Source organism: Hippocampus guttulatus, chromosome 2 (genome assembly GCF_054856545.1).
Source record: "Hippocampus guttulatus isolate MCC_2025c chromosome 2, RoL_Hgut_1.0, whole genome shotgun sequence".
NCBI lineage: Eukaryota > Metazoa > Chordata > Actinopteri > Syngnathiformes > Syngnathidae > Hippocampus > Hippocampus guttulatus.
This window is the reverse complement of record NC_141262.1, coordinates 32923611-32950168: the sequence shown is the minus strand read 5'-3', so window position 1 is coordinate 32950168 and position 26558 is coordinate 32923611. Positions and strand designations below refer to the sequence as shown.

Below are 26558 nucleotides of genomic sequence, written 5' to 3'. Positions count from 1 at the left end.
GTTCAAGAATAAAACAGGAACTAAACCACAATCAATTTATGTTTGTGCATCTGCAGTGTTACTTGGAAATAATTTAACAGTTTTTCCATAAAGGAATGGAAACTAAAAAGAGAAAAAAAATCCTATCCAATTTTGATAATTAATCCAAAACATAATTGACAGATTGCTAAAATAATTGTTACTTGCTGCCCTAAAAGGGAGTTTCTTCACACAAAACTACATCTAAATTATAAGGGAACATTCTGTGTTCTCCTTTTCTCATTTACTACTTATTGTCACCATATTGTTCTAAGCAGCCAGGACAGAGAAGCGTGGACCACTTCTGTCATCTGACACTATGCATTGTTATTGCAGCAACTATTATATACTGAGTGAATGAGTTGAAAGAGAACAATATGCTGAAAAAGCTATCATATAAAACATTTTTTTTTGCATAGTCATCATGCCCTCAAGACAGCTGGTTGAAGTTTTAGCAAAGGCGCGGAAGACAAAACAATTTACAGAAACAAATCCATAGTCGGAGATGATGTGAAGTGATTAATTATTGAAGCAGATTGCATAAAATCCTCAGGATTGCTTCCTGATGGGTCCCAGACCAGCACACTGCTGTTCGCTTCGCTGTCAGCATGCCTCATTGAACATGCATTCTGATGAAAAGATGTGCGTATGTTGTCTTAGTATTGGGCTTTTTTTTTCCTGCCTTTTACAGAGGACCGATTGCAGAAAAGCAGAAGAGCAGGTAGCTGCACATACAGCACTAGGAAGTGCTTTCTTTCCTGTATTTCGAGCCGACCTTTAACCCAGCCACACTTGCATTTCATTGATATATGCTACAATTCTTTTTATATATAAATACAGTGCATATAAAATGTGCATTTACAGAACTAACTCTACAGTCGATTTTATCGTTTTAAACCACATTGAAAGCATTGTCTCATGCACACTTCTCGGGTAAAATGTCTACACTCCTTTTTTATGTTTCACAAAGCACTCCACAAGGACACAGAATTTTTTTTTTCTTTTGCTTACTGCATAAAACAGTATTTTCACTTCTGCACCACTGTCCCATACCCAGGACACCCTGCAGCTTCAAGTTTAAAAGGAGGCGACCGGCAAGCCGATGTTTGTTCCATGAGCGTGTAAAGCACAAATACTCTAAAAGTCTCCTTGGGGCCAAACACAAAGCATTAACTGTCAGCCAACTCGGTTCCTTTGCCTATCAAAAATCTCCCTGGACTATTTAGCTGTCAGCTGCCTCACACCCGCCCACGCCCACCCTCCACCTCCCAAGCTCCACTATTACTGAACCAATTTGAACAGAGCAGGTGCTGATTGACTTCGCAAAGCTCCATTCGGTGCACGGCTGTCAGACAAACAGTCAGATCTTTCATTTCGGTGCCACGTGGATGGAGCTTGAAAGGCGACATAGCGTTGAGGTCACAATGTAAGAAAGAAAAAAATGTAACTTCATTCCGTGAAATTATAATAGCGAGACAGGGAGGACATTCATCAGCTCTTTTTGGTTTACTCCTGACACGGCGTCAACATTGTCAAATCTTAGCACACCATCAACTTTGGCCCCTATTTTCTCATCGCAAGTGCAGTGCAGGTGGAATGAAAAGTAGAGTCCATGTGCTGCACACAAACCACAAATTTCTCCAGACGTTTGGGCCAGGGCAGGGGTGTTCAAGGGCACCTGAGACCTAGACTGATAGAAATGCAAGGGCCGCTTAAAAATAAACAAAACTTGAATTGATTAAACACGCTAAAATCAGTCAAGCAAGCAATGCTATATTGTTTACATTTTACGGTGGCCAACGGCACTGTATCTCATTTCACTAGATCTACCCCTGCACTGAACGGTAGCCGAATCTCATCTCCACATTCAGAACCAAAACAAGAGCAAATTATAGAAAGCTGACCATTTTTGAAACAGTGACTTGAGAAGAATGAATGCGACATGTTCAGGAATCAGACCTTGACGCAACAGATTATGGAAGAAACTATTAATGCTTCTATAATTGAATTATCTTTATACATTAGTATTTTGAAGAGAAATTGTGTTATTTTAGTTGTAAATACAGTAGTTCATTTGTATCTTTGCATGTGCAGAAACGCTGTTCAGAATGGCAATCTATTTGTGGTAGTGGCAACTATGGCAACTATATTTTAACGATACTCTCCCTTCTCACTCTGCTCACCTCTAACCTCTTTTTTTATTTAACTAACCTTGTGGGCCGCGTCAAATGTCATATTTAGTATTTGCAACGGGCCGCTGAAAAATCGATGGAGGGCTGCAAATGACCCCCGGGCCATAGTTTGGAGAGTCCTGGAAATGTTTCCATGATGGTCACTAAAGCTACTTTGCCATAAAGCTCCACAGTTGTGCTGACTTTGTAAGAGTAGTTTAAAAATGATTTTTAACGTGAGGTTGTATTTAGCGCTGGTAATTTTAATACATGCGCTAAGGTGAATAGGAGTGGTAATTCATTCATTGCACACGGATATTTTTGACGGAAACTAAAAACTCATGTCTGCTGAGGAATACATCAAATCACAGCTAAATTCAAGCTAACACATATGAAATTGCTCAAGAGAAATAAAAGCGAGGGACTGACACAAGATTGCTTTTGGTGGCAGGACAAAGACTCCATGCGTGGGAGAATGGAACGCCTGTTTTGTTATTTGGCAAAGCGTAATTATCAGTTTTTCACTTTCTTCCACTAATTGCAGCTAATGTTCAGTTCATTATGTCTGCATGCAGAGATTAACTTCAAAAAGAGATGTGCCAGCCACAATGAAATCACAACAAAAATAATGATAAAGTGGAACTGTTTCACAGATATTAGTTCAACATTTCCTGGTAACATATGCCTCAAGAACAAATAATACACCAATTCACATAATTGTAATGATTGGTTAGTCGCTGATGGAGCAGTGGTACACTCGCCTGACTTGTGTGCGGGCAATGTGGGATCGGTTCCTACTCACTGACGATATGGATGTGGGTGTGAATGGTTGGTTGTCTCTATGTTGAGAGGGAAGAAATTTCACCTGTGCTGTATGTTACATGTTACACATACAGTACATTTGACAATAAAGTTTTATCCAATCCAATCCAATATGTACACCGTGACTAACTGGCGACCGGTTCAGGGTGTAGTCTGCCTTCCGCCTGCTGTCAGGTGGGGTAGGCTCCAAGAAATCCCTTTGACCATGTTCAGGATCAGCGGTGTTGAAAATGGATACCTGGATGAATGCAAATCTTTGGAAAATTGTCATGAGAGCTAATTATTGTCTGCTTTAGCAGTTACACAATACAAATACGACGCATTTGAAAAGAGCTTGCTTGGAGATTGTACTAAATGTAATGCAATGTGTACCATGAATTGAAAAAAACATATTTGTCCCCCTTCCTCATTAGACAAATTTTAATATCTCACAAAGGTGACCCAAGTAAATACAAAATGCAGTAACTATATCAGTTAATTTCTATTTATTTATATTCTTAGCAAAATTGTTTTGATTCATGTTGAATGGTTTTGCAGCATAAAGCTACTGTATATTTAAGGTCATACCACAGCATCTGAAATGGATTTATGCGTGGACTTTTTCATTTATTTAAGCCATTCACAGGTGGACTTGCTGGTTATGATTTCCATTACTGCCCTGCTGCAAAACCCACCGCGCTTAGCTTGAGGGCAAAAATTGATAGCCGGATTTCACCCACACAATTATTATAGTATCCACCGCAAATCATAGTTGCCTTTTTCACAGCAAGTTGCTCAGGTCCTGAAGGGACAAAGCAGCCCCAGACCATGACACTGGCACCACCATGTTTGACAGTAGGTTCTTGTTCTTCTTTTCAAATGTTTTCTTTTGTTTGTTTATTAAATAAACACCAAATGTAACCTTCTGTCTCATCAGTCTTTAAAATACTACTCCTGGGAGGTAATCAAAATGTTTTTTTTGGGGGGGGGGGGGAATGTGAGACAAACCTTTGTGTTATTTATTTATTTTTTGACAGCAGCGGTTTTAGCCTTGGAACTCTACCATGTATGCCATTTTTGCCCAACAACTGACGGCTAAGTGACTGTTTGAAATCAGCTGACGACTGCCGGGAAGGTTCAAAACTGTTCCCACTTTTACTCCATTATGGTAATGGCTCTACCCCTGGTTTCTCAGGAGTCTCATAACCTTTGAACGGCAATATAACCTTTTCCAAACTGATGCAGATTTCAAACATATACATTTTATATTTTGGTCTTGTATGTATTTGGCTTGTGGAAATTTCTCTTTATTTTTTAAACAGTTTGTCTGACAGGTGGTAATCAAACATGGGTCTAGCCAGTGAAACAGAACTCATCTGTCCAAAAAATATAAATTAATTATTCACATTTAGGAGCAGATAGGTTTGGAATGCCTAAACATGAAATTTAAAAAAATAAATCGAAACAGCACTTTATATTTACTTGTGTTGTGTTTGGGACATATTAACATGGGCTTTGATTCAGAATGTTTAAGTATGTATGATAAACATGAAAAACACGCAGGCTGGTCTAGGAGGCGGTTGGTTTTTAATTCTCATTTTACGTTCACTGTAACGACTGGACGACTGGTGAGCGCGTTGGCCTCACAGTGCAGAGGTTGTGGGTTCAATTCCAGCTGAGGCCTTCCTGTGTGGAGTACTTCTAATAATGTGGCGCGAGGTCATTTAGAGATTTGAAAACAAATAATAGGATCTTGAAAATAACTCAAAAATGTATAGGGAGCCAGTGAAGGGATGCCAGAGTAGGAGTTATGTACTCCCTCTTACGAGTACCAGTCAAGAGGCGAGCAGCGGCATTCTGGACCAGCTAGAGCCGCTTAATGGAGGATTGGCTCACTCCAGAGTAAAGGGCATTGCAGTAATCGAGCCGGGATGTGACGAAGGCATGAATTACTGTCTCAAAGTGTTCTTGAGAGAGGAGAGGTTTTGCTTTGGCCAGCTGTCTGAGATGAAAAAAGCTGGATTTGGCAACGGCACCAATTTGCCGGTCAAGTTTAAAATCACTGTCCAGTTTAAGACCCAAGTTTGAGACTGTTGACTTAAGATAAGGAGACAGGGGGCCCAAGTCTACAGGATGAGATGTTCAAGGGCCACTGGGACCAAACAGTATCACCTGTGTCTTCTTTTCATTGAAATTCAAGACATTTTGTGCAATCCAGGTTTTGATTTCTTCCGGGCAGGGTAGAAGTGGCCTTAATGAGAAAGTGTCTTTTTTGCTCAGTGGGATGTAGATCTGACAGTCATCTGCATAGCAGTGGAAGGAAATACCATGTTTCGTTAAGATGGAACCCAATGGGAGCAGATACAGTGAGAACAGCAGAGGCCCGAGAATTGAGCCCTTTGGAACACCACATGACAGGGGAGCAGAACGTGACTCAGAGCAGCCAAGGCTGACACCAAAGGTTCTGTCAGCTAAATAGGACTTAAACCACTCAAGAGCGCTACTGCCAATGCCCACCAAGTGCTGCAACGAGTCAGCGGAATACTGTGATCCACTGTATGAAATGCGGCAGTTAAATTCAATATAACTAGACACATGTAGTCTCCAATGTCATTTGCCAGGAGGATGTCATTAGAAACGCGGAACAGGGCTGACTCCATGCTATGCATCGTCTTGAAACCTGACTGGAAGACCTCCAATATGTTATGTTCATCCAAGAAAGATTTCAATTGCATGTGCACCACTTTTTCCAGAATTTTTGAAATGAAAGGCAGATTGGAAATGGTCAAGACCGGGTTTCTTGATCAAGGGTTGCACCACAGCATGTTTAAACTGTTGGGAAACTATACCAGAAGAGAGGCTGCTGTTGATAATGTCCAAGACCGATGTACCAATATTCGAGAGAACCTCCTTAAAGACATGCGGCGCAAGAGAGTTGCAGGGGGAGCCAGATGGCTTCGTCTGGCGAACTACATCCTTAAAAAGCGTCAAGGACACCGTTTCAAAAGAATTTAGCGCAGCTGAACACGGAATGTGGACAGAGGGGTCAGATGCGGTATTTGAGACCGGAGTCCTAGCTGTAGAAACCTTATCAATGAAAAACTGAAGGAATCTGTTGCACATCTCGGGTGAAGAATCCGAGCAAGTAGGCAGAGGGGGTTTGAGTACAGAATCTATGGTTTTAAATAGTGCGCGTGGGTTGTGACCGTTAGCTTGAATAAGGTCCGACAGATATTCTCTATTGGCCTCTTTTACTGTGATCTGGCAGTTACGCCAGCAGTCTACTGCCCGAAGACAGCTGGGATAGGCTCCAGCGCCCCCCGCTGTCACGAGCGGTGGTGGTGGAGGACCCCATAAAAGCAGGCAAAAGGAAGGAGCACGACGAAGTTGGCAAATTGTATTAAAACACAGAGAAAACTAAATCCTAAACAAAGTCCTGAAAACAAAAATAATCCAAAGTAGCAAACCAAAACCATGACTGAAGCAAAAAAAAAAAAACTAACAGTAACAGAACCATGACAGAAACAAACATGACAGAACAAACAATGACCCGACACCGAGCGGTCGTGCCGGGAGACCTTTTATAACAGACAACTAATGACACAATGACCAACAGGTGTGCAGTTGCAGACGGAGCCCTACAGTGCCACCTGTAGGCCACAAACAGAACCATGACACCCACGACCCTTGTAAAGATAAGTGGATCAGAAATTGGATGAGTGGATGGATTTAAGAAATAATGGAATAACAGAAACCTACACATTTTTGCTGATACCAACCCATCTATCTGACGCGATTTTTTTTCAAGTTTCTGGATTCTTTAATTTGGGCACGATATAGTTTGTGAAAGAAAAAAATGTGTCAGTGGCGAAACACTTTCAGTAGAGCGGGGCCAGCATTTTTTGGATGAATATTGCTATGATGTTTTGCCATTGGCAGAGTAGTTACAGAAAATAGTCCCAGATGAAAAGCACACATGGCACTGAGGTGTTTGGATTGTTTCCTGCTAAATTTCTTCGGGATTACTTTGTGGAATGGATCTATTAATTGCGCTTGCATGTGTGCACAATGCACACATAAACACACTGAGCTGACCTGTCTGAGAAGCCGAATAGAACACATTGGCAGATGTGTTATGGGAACAATTCTCCTTACCATCTGTTTTGTTGGATGCATGGCCAAATCCTTCCTCCTCCATCCCACAGCCAAGGACAGGATGAAATACAAGCTCCATTATGAGGCAGCTACGAATAACGCATTATCAATTAGTCCCCTCTGCTACTGATCGATGCTTAGCAGGTGGTAAAAGGCCATTTTGTTCATTTCGGACTATATTGCCTCCTTCACTGTGATTGCCTTATTTCCTCTGGTTCATTATCAGATTTTGGTTAAATTGCAGCATGACTGCTCCTCAACCTGCTATTAAAGATCATGTTTAATCACTGCTGTGTCTCTCCACAACCATTAGAATGGTTCCAGCCTAGTCTCACCACGAGGCTTCGACAGCAAAAGAGTGAGCTGACAAAAGGAATCTTCTGGAAATTCAATATCAGTGTCCATGTGGGTGTGAGAAAGAGAGGAGGATGAGAGGTGTGACGTATTAAGCAGTGAGATATTAAAAGAAAGGTCAAAAATTGTTTGGGCTAAGCCTAGATTATCTTCCCTTTGGCTCAGAAATTAAATATGTCATTATATTACAGTCCAGGATCAAGTCAATCAGAAAAGACATCTTTGATACAAATTGATCTTGCATACACAAGGGGGGGAGGACCCCCCCCCCCCCCTGTGGTGCCATGATACATTGTTAGTTATAATGAGAAAGTGATCGATGGTTTTAAAAGATTTACCGTCATTGTGGTGTTTAGATTGACAGGGACGGTTGGAAGCTAGGTGGTGGTCCTGATAAACCCGAGGGTGAGAGGGCATGGTTACAGAGGATCAAAGTTATTAAAAAGTGAATATGATACGCTGCATGTTGTTTCATATTGTGACTCCCAAATTTTTATTTCATAAGGCACAGAGCAAACCTGTACTACTTTATGATTTTTCTGCATCTACCAAGGCTTGTTGACAACCAGCTCAATCAACAAAGAACACCGCATTGGCCCGGGCCTTGATAAAGCAGTTGCCTAGGTTTATTGAAATAGGAATATGAAATGCATGTATTTTCCACCTGAGAGGCTTCTTTGTACGGCTGCCAGTACTGCACAGGGATCAAAATCATTTCCATCAATGCTGGCAGATGAAATGCAAACACAATCAAATCAGTCTGGCCCATGGAAGCCTCTGCTCAAATGCCTATCTCCCCTCTCCTCATCATGTGTCTGATGAGAAATCATAGAGCGGGAGAATTCCCTAATCTACGCAAACACACTGTCACTATTGATTTGTTCAGAGGGGATATATCTTTATGAAGACTCACCAGACATCCCCGGTCCTCCTCTTCCATAAAGGGCGACCTGGGAAAGGCACAGAGCCAGCGGAGACTTTGGAAACCGTCACAGCAACAACAATTGAGGTAAATTACTGAGGGTAGGTAATAGGAAGCGATAGACTCAAGCATGGATCAATCACAGAAATCGATACCAGGAGAGGAAGGACAAATTGTGACATCTCTTTCCCTTTCATGTTCAAAGGCGCTTCTTCAAGCAATTGTCCCTGTGCATGCGTAGAAATGTGGCGGTGCGTAGAAATGTGGCGGTGCAATATGTCTCAAACATACACATTCCCATTGTCAAAGCATCCTTCAGTAAGTCACAGATGTTGCTCTTGATACTGAGGCCAAAGCCTCACCACTTGTTCATCAGTTCAAAGAAGGAAATCGACACACGATAATAGTGTAGAGATGAGCAATTCGGACCCGAATCACTGCCTAGAAGACAAATGCTGCATTTCCAAAGCACAGTATCAGCTTGGTTCAGCGCTTCAAGGTGAGGGGCTACCTCTTTTCTACTTTAAAATAGGCCTGCCAACAAAAACCTAGCTGTATCGAATGCATTGTTCAGAACGAGACACACAAGAAACAACATGGGAGAACGAGAGGCTCCTGTACTTACTTCTCAGTATTAAACTATCAGCAAGGAGAATAATGATCAACTTGAATGAGTACATCAACAAAACGGACCCCAGTGAAGAAGTGGAAATTTTCGAGTATGGAGTTTAACAGATTTCCCAACAGCAAAGGCGAAACAACTGGCTAGGTTGATGGTAGGATTACTTCTCTTGTTGCAAAGATACTCAAATGTTACAACGCCATAAAAGCCACGAATCTGCTCAAATCTGACTAGATGCGGATCTTGATCCAATCACAGTTAAATAGTGCACCTATGTATTGGGAAGAATTCTCAAAGCAATGGCTTTTCAATTAGAACCACTGAGAATTACTGTCCCGACCTTGTTCACATTACCAACATGGATGGGAATGGGATGGCAAACTCAATTCATCCCTCATCTGAAACCACCAATGGGGGGAGGGTTGAACCTATCATACGAAATCCGTGTGATACGGCTGCTTGAGTCAAAGTTTGAAAGGTGTAATACTGGAAGTGGACGTTTTGCAGCTGGTGCAGTCTGTCTGCAGTCCATGATTGGTTTCAGTCGACAAAGTCACCTGATGAGGGCAGAGGTTATGTCTGCGACAGATAGTTATCCACAGGTCATGTTGGCGACCACCTGAGCCTGCGAGTTTGAAACAAACCCATCTCCACGTCACAGGTGATTCAGGTGGTAATTTAAACCGGCAGATACACTGGCATTTGATTCTGCGGGGAACTCACGGAGATAGGGGTTAGTCGAAAATTGCCTCTGCAGTGTTGGGCCACATTGTTACATTGCTGAAACAGCTGCCTTTTTGGCATCATCATCTCTCTGCTCTGCTGTGTGAGGTTGACGATAGCGTCGGTCCGACCCGTCGAGTTATATTTACACAAACAGAAAGAATTACAATTTGGGGATTCCATTATTCACTCAACTAACACATCAATCTCCGGTTCCCTCACAGGAATTTAAATGGATGAATCGACTGTAGAGTATGACAACGCCATTTGCATAGAACTGATTGTTGATTAATTGTGTCCTGCAGGAATTGTGGCAAAACGCACTTCATCACATGGCCGCGACCAACACAGGCATCACACATTCAGTCTGAAGAAGATCATGGCCTAAAGGACAACATGAAGTTGCGCAAATGTCCACACAGCCCTTCACTATGACGTTTACCGAAATTTATTTAGGTAAACGATTCCCTTTCATCCTCCTCATACTCACTGAGGAAACATAGTCAAATGTCTGGCCCTGTTGCTAACAAATCTAACATACAGTACATGAATGGATTTAACACAATAGGGTTAGTTGAGTATGTCTTATTAGACTCGATTTAATTCATTTAATGAAGACTAGGAGAAAGAGGAATCACTCGGCACTAACATTGCCTATCTCATTGTATCCTACAGTACCCTGTTTAAATCGATGACAAATGTAAGCCCATTAAAGACTACCGCAAGTACCTTTCAAATGAAACCCTACTCTGTTCCTATTTGGGGCTGCAATTTATCTTTATCTCAGACACCGTAGCCATTTCACTGCATCCACTGTCTGGTACCTACTGCATCCAGATCAATGGCAACTATATTCTCTGAATGTAAAATGTTGGTCATGAGTCCTTGTTTTAGATGTGATGCAAAGGTTTGATCTTAGCACTGCCCGTTGTAAGCTCTTGATGATTTGCAAGGAATTTTTCTAGTTCATTTTCCACGTAATGACATCCTGCAATTGACTTTTTTACTGAATTTGCTGACAAGTTACAGCATATTTCCATTGAGTTTACAACTAGATCTGGATTGACTTATATCAAACCATAACTCATCGATGGACAGACATGCAGCATTGTGATTAAAACAAAAAAACGTTGAAAAAACCCCCCACCAGTCTTAAACATTTTCTTAACTAACAAACAATATCCATGGAATCTGGTAACCATTCAATAAATTGTCTCAAGATGTTATTCTGTAATATGCAACACATGTTATTGTCACATCACGGTGCGATATTACAGCCAGTTATTGCTCTGACATTCAGAATGTCAATTTTAATTCACTGGAACATGTTCTAATTTATGTTTAACATGCACCTGTACTAAGGTAAAGCCCCAGGGCTTGCAAATTCTTTGCCTCCCAATCAGACTCGCTTGGGTGACCAGCAGTAATATTCCTTCACTATTTCTTGGTTCAACAAAAACATTAACAGTGACAAACCTAGGACCACTGTGACTGTGGGGCAGCTTACCATATATCAAAACATATAATATTGATAGTTTTGGGTGTTATACCTTTAGCTCTTGTGCAAAACCAAACTCTGTGATTGATGGTTGCTCGGTCATTCATCCGTCAAATAGTGAAATAAAAGATTTTCAAATTGAACATAGGCCACCACTTCCAGCAGTGTTTTGACGCCCAACGTGACCACACGGCAACCAACCAATGAAACAGAGGCCGATGTATCAAGCTGCTGTTATGGAATTTGCATTTCTTCTGCATTTCTGCACGGGGCGTGGGCAGAGAATGCAACGAATTCAGGTGGAACTAATCGCAAAGTTCCTCTCGGCTATTTTCACAAGGTGATTGTCCACTCTTTTCCACTGTGTAAATTGTCAAGAAACGTGGGTTTCCATCCAACTCATCATGGCACGACGTTGATAGCGGCCAGTTTCCGCTGTGACAGAAGTCTTGTTGCCTGGCAACAAATCTAAGTTTGGAGTCCAGTGTGACGACCAGGGTGTGAGGACAGCCGAGCAAGTCTGTACTGCACACCGACGTGGTGCTTTTTCCATAACTAAATAAATAACTATGCTTCCCAATCCTAACCTTTCAATATCCCCTCGAGAGTGTATCGGTAAATAACACAAACACGGATGTGAGCTCGTCTCATCTTCTGGCTTGAAGGGGAATTAGAGAGACCCATCCGTAAACTCCTCAGGGCGGCAGTGACATTAAACAGCCTAGGTGTTTGCGAGATCGATGTGGGTGCTTTGGAGCAGTCATACCTTTGGACAGTCATGTGTCCTTCACAACTGCACCGCTCCCACAAGAGACATATAGACATCAAAGATAGTGGGAGCGCAGAGAGACGGCCACTGCTGCAAGGTGGAACTCCACAGAGTGTGATGACCGTGTAAGAGAGATTCATTTATATAGAAAAAAAAATGCTGACTATAAGGGCTCTTAACTATATGATGAATTGGCCCGTTGTCATTAACGGCTGGCAGAGTAACGCCGCATTGGTAATATGATGTTCCCTCAAAGTGTAGTTTATGGCAGTGCTGTGACAACACAATTCATGATCATCTTATCAAAGTTGAGCAGCCAACTCGACAAGGTCACAACTGGGGAGAAGCCGATACACTACTTAATATTCACTAAAGAGCCTCCGGGCCATGTATTGAATATCGACAAAGGGAGAAGTAGGTCAAGTAACATCTACCTGCTGTTGAATATTTGAACCTGTTTGAATGCTTGAGACTGAGAAGAAAAGCAGTCATATTCACTGGGCCATTCATGACACGGGTCAGACGAATTAAATGACTTGAGTGAATTGCTTGTGTACATGTACGAAAGACAAAGGGAGAGCACATATTTGGTTAAGAATACCGTTTACCCAGGCCACAGAGGCTCTTTTTTCTTGGCTTGTCACTACTTGCATACCATGTCCTTAAATAGTGCAGAGCCCCCTAATATATGTTGTGTACCAATTCGTTCTTAGTGTGACATTTGAACAAATAAACAACTCCCCGCAAATAGATACCTGCCTACAGCGACAACACCCCCCCCCCCCCCCCGTAGAAGTATTAGATGCCGCTTGAGGGCCTCGTTTATAACGGCTGAAAACACAGATAAGGAGGGTTGAAGTTTTCCTATGTCACTATTTGCAGAAACTAGGTTTATAAAAACACTTCTTGGACAGACTGGATCTATATGCAAACGGTGTCGCTGTCGTATATGCACATTGTGGCGGCAGCAAGGCCTGGCAACTGAAATAGCGTCCCGATGAAATGAAGCCAAATGAGTTGCACTCCTGTAACACTGCCTTGTGTCAAACTAATTATTGGCCGCCTTCATCACAAAACATGCTATTTGCGCTCAGAAATAATCAATCAAACTTGATTTAACTTCAAGCTTTTAATCATTCCATTCTCTCATATAAACCAATCAAAAAATAGATCAGTCAGCTCAATACGTCAATGGCCTCAGTCTGAAGACACCACACTGATGGAGCACACGACTTACTATGAAATGATCATCGATTGTAAACATTTATTTTAAATACAAACACTGTAGTCCAAATCAAACTTTCAAGTTCAAACAATGTCATAATCACAATGTTAACAAACTTAACAGCGACCCGTCAGGCATCTCGTTCTGTCTCCCCCATGTTGGTTAGCGTTGTCTTGTCTATGTTCCTCTGAACGGGTTGGAACTGGGAAGTAAATTCCTTGTGTGTTTCCTGCATACTTGGCCCAAAAAATCAGATTCTGATTCTGATGTGGGCTGCTTGCAGCAACAAATAAGGCTGCTCCAGGCACCAAACACACACCGCTTTCAAATAAACACAGAGTAATCTCTGCAGTTTTGATTAAATAAACACCCCAACTACGATTACAAGAACTACTGGTACCATACAAACAAAATGCCCTCTTTTCAATTGGCAGATCCCTTGTAAACATCACTTGATCTGATGGCAGTCAATGCACCAATTCTATCACGTCAAGTTGTTGAACTACGGCATTCCCCGTTTTCTTAAAACATATGAAATAAATGTGTATGATGGAAAAGTTACAAACTTTGAAAACAAAAGAAAACAGCACAAAATGAAATACAAGTTACAATGGTATGAACATGGTTACAAGGTTAACAGAAAACCGAGCAAGAACTGACCTATTTTCAATTGTGACTGCACAAACAAGCTCCCACATAGAGTCCAATCTTAATCAGCTCCTCAATGGAATCTTACTTATTTGCAGGGTAAGCTGTGGAGAAAAAAACCTTAATGTGCTCCAAAAGAAGAGACTGTAATTTTGGATTCAGCATTGCAATTTTAGTTTTGATCCACAATACAACCCCCGCCCCCCCCCCCCCCCCCCCCCAATTGTTCCCCTAGTGTTATGATTAGACTGCCCTGAGCATTAATCATTGTAAATCTGATCTAAAACTTAGCTAGATATTCATCTAATGGAGATTCATTTTAACAATACTCAATTTGTTAGAAAAATCAGATTTTCGTGTATGCTCAATGGCCAACATTCATGAGAGTATATCATGGTACATAAAGACTCCAAAAGGAAAATCCTAATTTTGGTGATGAGGTGGTGAGCTCTGTGCAGTCTTGACAGCGGTTTACTCTATTTCTCTTCCACACGGAGCCAGCGTGGTCATACAGCACTGCATTGGCACGAACCAGATGGAAATGTCTTATTTTTCTGATTCAACCTCTCCTCTGTAGTTTGGCAGCAGGGCAAAACAAATAAGATCCAATACTGTGGAGAACTGAAGCTTAAATCATAACTCGAAGTCACTCATACAGTGGAGAATTAAAAAAAAAAAATCCTAAATGTGATTTTATTGGGGAGCATAAAAATGTTCCGGCACAGGAGGGGAGAAGTCAGCACAAAGAAATCAAAGGCTCAGTGCTGTAAAGAGTGTTATTCATCGGTGTCAGAATGCTGAAGCAAGGCAGAATTGATTCTGTTACGCCTTTAACATTTTGTCTGATATTGTAAGATGAAACCTATTTAGTCCTAAATACCAGCTAAAACTATTGTTTGGTGTTTAATACAAGACCAAGTGCAGATAGATTTTTGCATAAAGGCTGATGTGCATGATTTGCCAAGGTTTTGTGGACATTTGCATGTGCTCCCTTTTGCCTCTGTCATTTTCACGTTCTTGTCAGATGTCAGGCTTGCATTGGCAGATCGCTGCTGAATCACACAACATCAGTGCCGTGCATGTTTATGGCACTGATGGTGTAGGCGGGGGACTGCAGCACAACGGAGAGAAAAAAACCCCAAACAGGTCTCCAAGGTGATCATGGCGATTTCTGAGACCGAAACCAAAGTGCTTATTATGATCCCGGCGAGCTAAATAGGCTGGCGGACAAGCCAAGAGCCTGATAGAGCGTGGTAATCAGGAGCAAATTGCAAACTTTCCTTCACCTCCCCGCTTAGCCTTGTATTATAATCAAAAGAGTTGCACAAGGCCCCACCACATCCATTAAAATTTTCAAAATAAAGTTAACCTGCTTCAGATGGAAGTTACTTTTAGCATGACTATAAAATGGTCTGTATGTACCTGTAGCTGGGTCCACGGTCCGCACAATCAAGTGGTCATCCTGGTGAACCCACTCGCCATTGCACTTGAAGTAGATCTGCGTCGCCGGAGTGGATCGGCAGGTGAGCATCACTGGCTTGTTTTTCACTATGAACTCATCCTCTGGTTCCACCAAGAAGTGAGGTAACAGGTCAGAGAAGGCTGCAGGCTGTGTCGCTGTGGCGGCATGCTCAGTACCTTGGAGGAAAAAGAAAAAGGTTTTAGAAGGATGCCTAAAACAATCTTTTTTTTTTTTTTTTTTTAACCTGAACTCTGGAGAGCCAGGAGAACCACAGACAAAAATATTTGTCTCCATAGCACATTGACTGTTGCCCATTTTGCAGATGTAACTGCTTCCACTCTTCTGGGAACATTTTCTCCAAGATTCCTGAGCACCTCCACTAGAAAAGGGCCTGATATATTTGTTGAAACCGCCAATATAAACTTGAAAGTAGTAAAACAAAACAAACCTTCCTTGTTACCTCAACTGGACAAGCAAAAAGAATTAGTGCGGAGGACCTATATGCAGCTGAGGATTCGAAAGGTTTGGAAGCAACGGGAATTCGCAACATATCTGTGGACAATTAAGTTTATCACCACTTTCTAACCTTAATTGATTGTATATTCCCACAATGTAAAACGATAACCTGATTGCATTTAGTCTAATCATACTGTCATGCTAATAACATCACTAACAATGTCTTCTTTAAAGTGCTAATGCTAACCTAGAGTAGCTAGCACTGCTATTTTGGTCATTTGACAGCATTCTCTGTTACTATATCAGAACTACGCACTTTCATTCTCGCATGACCATGTTTAGGAAGTGCTCGCCATTGGGGTGGATGGGGAATTAGGAACTTTGGGGTTACGAACAGGCATGTGGTGAAGTAAATAATAGATAAGCTCTGATCAAGCAACTTTATGTTTGAAATAAATCTGCAAGAAGCAATGATTGAGGACAGTATTAGTTATACCCTGGTCAAATTTACCATTGAAGGGCATAGTGATGTGTCAAATGGGTATGACGCTACATTTTATAGACATTCGCCTTCTTTTGTTATTGTATCAAATGATTCTTAGCCTTGGTCATTTGAGGGAAACATTCAAAAGGATCCCAGTAACCTCTACCTAAAACTATCTGAACGTTTTGGGTTCGTTCATTTTCAACAAAAGAAAGGAAACCTTTTTTTAAAACTGTCACATTAAAACCCGAAAAGCAATTTTTCAACAGCTTCGACAGGAGCTTCATGGTATTAGGTGCGGGTTTTGGTCACATGACGGATCTTATTTGTGCGAGTAAGGCGAGGTTCTGCTAATAATGGACCAAATTTCTTATTGTCTGTACAGTGTCCTTGGGTGGCATGAAAGGCACTTTTAAATAAAATGCATTATTATTATTATTATTATTAAATGTGTGGGTTGTGGAGGCAGACACAGTATTGAATATCAGACCGGATCTCAAAAATAGATCTGAGCAGGGGTCCAACACAATTTTTAGACGAGAATACTAACATCCACATCGTATTAAAAGTAGTAAAGATAAATTCTTTAAACATCGAGCTGCCCTAATATTGATATCTGACACTGTATTGTGATAGGAAAGGACATGATCCATGTCAATTATGTATACCCCGTCGTATCCCTGAAGTCAAAATTTAAAAGTAAAATGACAGATGGGTGGTGACGGTGAGAAAGAGAGAGCGAGTGTGTGACGTGGAGCACAGTTGGCAATGACACAGCTCGGCCTTGTGTGCTCTTGGCGGGATCAGTCCATGTCTCCACTCGAGCTCTTAATCATGAGCCTTTAAAAATCACTGTTGCTGGACCGACCGTTAGCTATAAATCCTGTCAGTCATTGGGCCACTTCAAACTATGTTCTATGACTCTCTTCAACCAGGACCCAAACTCCACCCGTGTTCTGTGAGATTCGGTCAACATAAAATCTCATATCGGATACACACAAAGGATGTTTTATTCCTCTGATCGGCTAAATGGCACCTTGAGGCCTGCTGTGAAGGAGGGGAACTACATCGCCACTGCTCAGAGACACAGAAGCTGTCCTTTCGGAGCACAATGGCACAAATGACAGCTGGGTTCTGAACTTGGCGAAAAAAAAAAAAAATTGAAGAGGAACGCTCAATGTGACAAGTCAGCCTGCAGCACAGCGCAAACACCGATTCTCTCTAAAGATTTTTGAAGTTGAAGTGGGAGGAAAAGGACACAAGAGTAGAAAGAATGAAATAACCTCTTTACGCCACAGACACTCAAGGGAAGCCAGTAAATCCCCAAATAAAACCCTTTTTATGAGAGATATTAATTTATGGCCTAGAATCCAACATGGCTGACAGAGCAGGCATTAACAACCTTCGCCATCACTCCCCATGCAGCAGCAGCCTCATCTCGCCTAATGAAACGGCAGCGCTCGTGATGACCTTTTGCTCCATTCTTCCTCCCCTCCGCAGCCTCCTCCACGTGGCTCGCTGATGTTCATGTCACTGATGATATTAGATGGCATCGTAAACACCAATCCTTGGATAAAGACATTTTCCAGCAGTTCTTCCCCCAGAACACATTAATGCCTCTGCTTTCGGGAGCACCCTCATGTGCTGAGTTGCTAATCTATCACGATGAGATACAGTGAAGCACACCATTGCCGCTGAACCCCATTAATGTTCCGTGTACATGTTTAACCCTTAATGAAAACTAAATGTGCTGTGTCCGATGAAGGACCTGCATCACTTGCTTTTTCCTATTTTCTGGGCCCATTTTAGGAATGGGGGAGCAAAATCAACATGACAGCTAAGTATTGAATGCAACCACGCTGTCTGGTAATGCACGTTTGCATGTACTGAATGTGTTGAGGATAAGGGACTGGGCGCTACAAGACAATCACTTTAAAGTACAGCCAATACTAAAAAAGAGGGACTGAAAATGTCTCTTCCAATAAAAAGGTGACAACATTAATAAACTGTAACTTTGCACAACAGTGACGTGTTCACAGGTGACAGTTGATACACCGCAGAGTTCCGCAAGGACGGTAATTACAATCTGATATTAAGTGTGGCAGATTCCAATTTTTTTAACTTCTGCCTAGGGGCCCCCCGGACAACAAGCGATGTGGTGTAACTCCACTGAACACACGCACAGTGTGTGGGGTTCTGCCATAAGATTTCACAAGTGGTTTTGTGGTGAATATTAGTTGCACGATATGGCGGCAGCGCAAATTATAGCCAATCAAAATTCATGGAAGCTTTCACAAAATCCATTTCTGGGTTGTTACGGTCCACAATATTTTATTGCCGTTTATTTGGGGGGTGGGGGGGGGGGGGGGGGGGGTTGTGCTGGGGTTAATCTTTGCCTGTGTGCTGTAGCTCTCCCCTGCTCTTTGCTGATTGGTGGCCCTTGTTCACAAATTAGCTGACCAATCAGTGCAGGGGAGAGTGACCCAATTAGCAAATAGTTCCAGGTGCCACCACCTGCAAAGTTTAACCACCACTGTTTAAAATGACTCAGTTGTTTTCAGTTGGGAGGTCCTGTGTGGTATTTGTAGTCAGTACCTGGGGCTGGCTGTGTCATGAGTATTGTCTTGTCTTGTTGCTTTTGTTAACCCCAATCCATTGGTACCACTGCCTCTCGATTAGTGCAGCCACCGTATTTTCACGACTATAGGGCACCATTAAAAGTCTTAAATTTTCTCCAAAATGGACAGGACGCCTTATAATGCGGAGCGTCTAATGTATGCGCCGAGTTCCAAAGCCTGACTGAGAGCACCTCTGGCCGACACGCTGTTTATATAGAGAAAAGGCGGAGTGAGTGACGACAGGCATGCGGAAGTCCGCCAATGAGTGAAGGGTGGGCGTGTAAGAGGACGCTAAAGGCACGCCCCCAGCAGGTACCAGTCGCCAATGAGTGAAGGGTGGGCGTGTAAGAAGACGCTAAAGGCACGCCCCCAGCAGGTACCAGTCGCGTGAGTACATTGTAAAATGGCGAAATAAAGTACAACCGAACTCAGTTTTGCTTCCGTTGCCTTTTTAACGTGTTTTTAGCGTGCGTGTGTGCATGCCGTATGTTTAAGCTGGCGTATGTTTTACCATGCCTGGCTGCGCCCAATAATACAGTGCGTTTTGTGTATGTGTCAAATACAGAAATAGCACCCCTTACTGAGACTGCGCCCAACAATATGGTGCGCCGAATGGTTGTGAAAATATGTGAAAAAATTAGTTCTTCGCTATAGCCATCATCCATCCATTCGTTCATTTGTTTCTCCATTTTATTCATTCGTGTGTTCGGGAACTTCACCATAATTAGTTTTGGTTCATTCGTTTCGCCACTGTTCATTCGGGTTGCACTATGGCAGTGGGATTCGGCAGTGCGAACTCCAACCTTGTCCTGTTGTGTCGTGTGTGAGCCCCCCCCCCCCACCTCTCTCCTTGTTCTTAATTGCCTGTTCCCACCACCCCCATTTCCGTGTTACAAGTCGCTTGTGACCCCACCCCTCGTATTTGTGCTCATTTGTGTTAGCGCACCATATTTTGCTCCTCAACAACTCTCACACTTATCACCCTTACTTTTTTGCCAATAGGTGGAAGGGTCGTACCATGGGTAAAAAGCAAGCGACGGGACACTGCCATCTAACACACATAGCCAAATGATAGCAATATAGTATGTACAGTTCATATTTTGTGTTTTACAAACATCACTATATTTGTCATTTAAAATGTATGTGAGCAGCGTATGGACTGTAGTGGGATTCCAATGAATGTGAACGGGCCAATATAACCAATGTTTTTTGTCCTGATTCTCCCCCATGTCCTCTTTCTGGAGCAACCTGTGTCTTCCTTTACTGATATTCCATTTTTTTCAAGGATTAAAAAAAGTGATATGGTCCAACTTATTGTATGAGAATACAATACGACTCGCAGAGTTCACATCGCAAGGAGTCCTTTTGTTAAATCGCCCAACGTGCCAAGGTAATTGGCCAACTGTCTTTTTTTTTGCAAAGGTTCGAAGCGCCACACAGTGTGCGGCGGCCCGCAGTTTCCACATCGAAGTTTGTTATGTGTGGTGATATTCAACTCAGAAAGAAAATACAAAAAGCACCAGTTGTGTAGTGATACATGCTGCTGCTTTTCATTCAGATGGTGCGGGTTTGTTACCCGGCCAGTGCCCCAATTCCTAATCACAACTGGGACAAGCCGAAGGGCACAAGAACAAAAGATGTAGTCAAGTCTGCATCTGACGATGGAGAAACAACTCGTGTGAAGTCTCCAACTTCCAAGGTAGTTACTCTTTGGACTGAACAATTTGGTGTGGTTCATTTTTTTAAATTTAATTTGTCCATAACTTTTGTAGTGGAATTTATGAGAATGTTTGGAATTCCTCTTTTAATGCCAGTGATGTGTGTTAACGTGAATAATGCCACTAAGATGAGTTGCCATAGCGAAGCGGCTCACCATCCTGAATCAACAGCATCTCTGGCCGTTGCTATGCTGTAAACTCCATTTAGCCTCAAATCACTTCAAGATGTGATCAATCACACAGTTGGGAACGATCAACAAAAATTCTTAACGATGCATTCATCAACTGTTATGCCAATCCCTCATCTGATGGACCATGACAGCCCTACAATTTGCATAGATTCTTTTCTCACTGGAATGAAAAACCTATCAAGCACTTGAAGGAATCTAAGTTTGAATATCAAAAACTAAACCCCCGAAGCCAGACACAGCAGGGGGCTAGAATTACTGGAAAAAGTGATCCTGTATTCTTGTCATAGTCGGACTTTGAACTTTGTGACCACCGTCATGAACCAGCGGGCCCGACCCCGAGGACTGCCAGAGGATGAAGAGGTCATCTCAAAAACAGTGGACCCGACTCACCTTACACCGGTTAACTAGTGAGTCTCAAACAGAAATTCAAAGAGACCAGCTGACCTGATGAAGGCCTGAAGAACATGTGCAAGGTTTTCCCTGGCTCAAATTGAAGCAGAGGTGGTACCATCCTGACCATGCACCATGACGTGCAAGTATTCATTCAATTCAACGGACTCACTTTCTTTTATAAGAAACAAACTTGACATTAAGACTTCAGAGAAGAAGCTGACTATTGTCATGCGAAAGCATTCATTTATTCAAACATGCATTGGAGAATGGTGGGCCCACGTCACCGGACCCCTGCTGGACCCTCTCCAGTTTGCCTACCGGGCAAACAGGTCTGTGGAAGACGCAGTCAACATAGGTCTGCACTACATCCTCGAGCACCTCGACAGCACAGGGACCTATGCAAGGATTCTGTTTGTGGATTTCAGCTCTGCGTTCAACACCATCATCCCGGAACTCCTCACCCCCAAACTTCTCCACCTCGGTGTGTCCCCTACGATCTGCCAGTGGATCCTCAGCTTCCTGACGGGACGGACACAACAGGTGAGACTGGGAGCAACAACATCATCAATACGCACCACCAGCACTGGAGCCCCACAGGGATGTGTCCTCTCTCCACTGCTCTTCTCTCTCTACACAAACGATTGCACCTCAACAGATCCAGCTGTCAAACTCATAAAGTTCGCAGACGACACCACGGTCATCGGTCTCATCAAAGACGGCGACGAGTCTGCGTACCGCCAACAAGTGGAGCAGCTGGAGCTCTGGTGCAGCCGACACAACCTCGGGCTGAACACGCTCAAGACTGTAGAGATGATCGTGGACTTCAGGAAACATTCTTCTCCACAGTTGCCCCTCACACTATCCAACTGCCCCGTGTCAACCGTCGAGACCTTCAAGTTCCTGGGAATCACAGTCTCCCAGGACATGAAGTGGGAAGTCAACACCATCTCCATCCTGAAAAGGGCCCGGCAGAGGATGTACTTCCTGAGGCTGCTGAGGAAGCATGGCCTGCCACAGGAGGTGCTACGACAGTTCTACACGGCAGTCATCGAATCAATCCTGTGTTCTTCCATCACGGTTTGGTTTGGGGCCGCCACAAAAAAGGACAAAATCCGACTTCAACGGACAGTTAGGACGGCGGAAAAAATCGTTGGCACCGCCCTACCCACTCTTGAGGACTTGCACACTGCAAGAATCAAGACAAGGGCACGGAAAATCCTCCTGGATCCCCCGCACCCTGCCCACCACCTTTTCCAGCTACTCCCCTCAGGCAGACGCTACAGATCCATGCGCACCAAATCCAGTAGACACTTAAACAGCTTCTTCCCTCTAGCCATTAACTCCTTAAACAGTCACTGACGTAGTCACTCTTCTTGTACTACAAATACTGCTACTGGTTACTCTAAAATGGTTCAATGATTTGTTGTTTACGATGATACTAATGCAGCGTGTTATACCGGAGACAAATTCCTTGTGTGTTCTACATACTTGGCCAATAAAGATGATTCTGATTCTGATTCTGATTGTTTCTATGGTGGGGCCACTTTTGTTTGAGACACTCATATATTATGATGGAGCAGCCTTGAAGTGCACTGTCCATGCCCACCTGTGTTGCTATAGCGCTTCTTAAACTCTCTATATTACAGTATCAGTTTTTGTAACTTGATTAGTTGAGTGTTTTTAGGTTCTGCGATCATTAATATACTTCTTCTCTACTGTTGCTTTGTGAATGACCGCCACCTCATGTGTTTTTAATGTGCCCAGCCTATAGTTGGTTGATGGCTGTCTCACAAGGGAGGCAGCATATGCCTGCTGTGTTGGGGCACAATGCTCTAGGTATAAATAACAGTGCCTGCCTTTTTCGCTATGCCTGCTCCAGGTAAATTCATTTAGCCACTGCTCGTCAAAGCCAGTGGCTCGTGTGTTTTTGAGATGATATGGAAAGGGGAATAAAATGATGTTTCAATCACAAACACGTTGGCTTTGAATTCTGTCCGCCGCTATCACCACCATGAATTATCTCATGTTCATTGCCTATTGCGTTAATTTCTCTGGTCTGTTTCAATTGGAACTTTACTCCTCACGAGGTCGCTTTATAAAAAAAAAAAAAAGCCTACAAATCATAAACCTTACTTTGACACGAAGTAAACTTGACATGCTTGGACGCAAAACAAAAACAGGCGATATTTACCAGTTTGTACTGTCGGCTAGTGAAAATCTAGATGCCGAAACACCGACTAGGATGGAAAAAACACGATTCCATCTGTTTCTTCTTTGGTAGTTGCTTCATGTTTTTCTTGTGCACTGCTGTTGAAATAGCGCTTCCATCGTGTCGCAATGCTGCAACCGCAGTTAAAAGCTGTCGCTGCCGCAGAGGGACATCAATCGCTCAATCAGCACAGCTGGAACTTTACGCTATGTTGAGCGATATCAATCGGTCTGGCTGGGGGCGGCACAAAATTAGCTGGAGGCGGCCTCCTCGCAATTTTGAACGCAGGAAAAAACTCTGACCATATGACAGCGTGAACTCAGTGCTGGCTTCTCTTTTGAGGGTCACATTTAGCACTTAATTGTACTCGGATACTCCCCACTCGGTGTTTGTGTGTGAGCCCACTTGTGTGTTGGATGTTAGTCTTGGATTTAACTATATGCATTTCAGGTTATTGAGGTCAAATGCGTAGTTTCTTTTTTGTCATTTTATGAGGGGGTACATTCTGTTTTATATCAAACCCATAATGAAGGGCTGATGTATAGTAAATTGCCTTAGATATTGTCATTACACAGTATACCTCAAAGTCAACACACACGCGCACACGCACACACACACAACAAAGTAGGAGTATAAGCCACTTAACAGAAGTCCTTACATGTCAATACAGAAATCAAATACAGACATACAGCAGCACTGCATCCGTTTCCGCTGAATGTGATTGGCTTCAACCACGATCAAAATCAATCAACATCAAATGCCAGTTTATTAGCCGAGCACATTAAAGGGTGTGGAATGTCACCGTCCGATTTCATTGATAGGACATTCTCGTCCCTTTTCATCACCCGTTTTTAGAAACATTTAATGCTAAACAAAAGATGAATGCATCATACGACTTGATATTTGTCCGCAGCTGCTCTTCCCTCAAGAGACTTTTGAACTGTCCTAAAATACACAAAAGAGCCCACACACAATCCCAACAAGGGTGGCAGCAGCTGCCATCACGTCTGTGGCGATTTTCCATCTGCACATGGGCCACAACATCTCTTCGCTCCAGCTGACCATGTCGACTCCCAAGGAGGCACTGACTACATGCACAAGAGATGATGAAGTGGAAAAGGCACTGGGGGAAAAAAAGAGACTTCATCCTCAGTGTTTGTCAAGGACATTACACTAGTCTAGAGTCACGTTGAACTGTGGCTATTATACACTCATTTATTCGCCACCCCAGTTCCACAAATCATTTTGTTTTATGATCATTTATAAAATAAGCCTTCTATAAATTCAGTTCACTCTCTAATCACAGCACAGAATTCCTGAATGTAAAACAGTATGAGGATGTTAGCGGGGAAAAGACAAAAAAAAAAAAAAGAAACCACTCAGGTTTTTTTTTCTTCCATTCCAACGACAGTCAGTGTGTTCATACAGAAGTTGATTTCATATCTTCTCAATATTTTTATAACACAACGTTGACTTGCAACCTTAATTTGACAATGAAATCAAACCACGGAACTTGAATTCATGTTGATATTGAGCAATTGTTGATTTCAATTAAAAATATATACTTTAAAAAGACATGCAGTACTTAAATGACAGCAATGTGATAAAATATGTTATTGTACTTGCTATCTAAGGTTGAGACAAACCTAAATGGAAGATTTGCTGTTTACTAAGAATAGACTGATCACTGGCCGGGACGATTATTGGCGCCATTAGTAGGCATTTTGATGAATATCGACATCCGCGTTTTTCAAAACGTAAGATCAATCTAAAATGATGTTAACTATGGAAAACTATAGATTTAAATTAACAGTTCACATGACAAGAGATGCTGCTGAACCCTGGAGCTCCTCAAACCTTTCTTTAGAAAAAAAAAAGAAAGAAAGAAAAAAGAAAGAAAACACACACAGCAAAGTGAAGAGTTGGATTGACAATTTTTCTCATTTTAATGCTAATATTTTCCCTTTTATTGGAAATGAATACCGGCCTACTTGACTACTAGTAATCGGCAGGGCCATAAAACAAACACACACACACACACACACACAAAAAAACCCCATATAGGTCTCTCTCTCTACTGTTTGACGAGCCACTCTGTGATTAATATGAAACATTTTAAAGCACAACACAAAAAAAACATGTGTAGTAATGGCTGTGCTGCTTGTGTTTTTAATAATGGGACACATTTCTCATTCTGGTCACTAATTAATCTTTTTTTAATTGTTAATGTATGCATGCACACTGTGAAATATGACAATATATTTAACGCGTAAAACAATGATGCAGCCTCTACTGTAGCATGGTATGTCCATCGGAGTAGTTGGATTGATCCATTTATTTCATTGCAGTATGTGCCTAAAGGAAAGGAATCATTGAGCAAATAGGAGCATGATCTGCAATCACAGTGATGAGCGGCACCCACAACACGTTTTATGACACCCGCACGATCTCTTCTGAAATTACGTAATGCAATTACCGTCACTATCCACAATAATCAACCATTTCATGTTAGGCTGTCATAAAATACAAAGCTGCCGTAAACGTGCATTTGGTTAGATGAATTGGCTCTCCGGTTGCTTTTAAACCTCTGAATAAATCTACTGAGCAAACACCCTGAATATTGAGCATGAGGGGAACAGGCATGTTGCTTATGTTACGCTAAAAATAGTATAAAATAAGCGGCTGACAGAGTAAACAATGCGAGTGATCAAACGAGGGAAGTGAAGCAAAAGTGGGATGTTAAAAAAAGCCAGATATAATCGAGTTCACAGTTGAGTGTTGACAAATATTTACCTTCACATGTCAGAAACTCAAACAATCCGCGATGAGAAAGGCAGCAGTTTCTCATCGCAGCTGTGTTCTTGTAAATATAAAACATGGAATGAAGAAAGATTCAAGATGACTCAACCAAACTGCCGTCTCAATCAAGCAAGGGGAGATGAAAAATTATGTATGTACTTGACGCTGGAGGCTTGAACGGAAAGGCTGGAAGATGTGCATGTTTGTGCCATTATGCACGCCGTGGAAATAATCAATCACTGGCAACACAGAGAGGTAACGCGCCTTGAACAGACATTAAATAAACATGTAGCACAGCAACCGAATCATATCACGTTTGTGG

At 42.3% G+C, this 26558-nt stretch overlaps 2 protein-coding genes across 3 annotated transcripts in view; one reads left to right on the top strand and one right to left on the bottom strand.

The window, feature by feature from the left end:
- unc5a (unc-5 netrin receptor A) overlaps positions 1–26558 on the bottom strand; it is a 196770-nt gene that overhangs the window by 88784 nt on the left and 81428 nt on the right. For both annotated transcript variants that reach the window (XM_086105747.1, XM_086105748.1), the window contains exon 2: positions 15329–15544. In XM_086105747.1, coding sequence (XP_085961873.1) covers positions 15329–15544 — 216 coding nt within the window. The remainder of the gene's footprint in view (positions 1–15328; positions 15545–26558) is intronic.
- LOC147209632 (uncharacterized) lies at positions 21495–22746 on the top strand. Its single transcript, XM_086106092.1, has 3 exons — positions 21495–21557; positions 21654–21768; positions 21884–22746. The coding sequence occupies exons 1-3, from the start codon at positions 21495–21497 to the stop codon at positions 22585–22587; spliced, it is 882 nt and encodes a 293-aa protein (XP_085962218.1). The 3' UTR covers positions 22588–22746.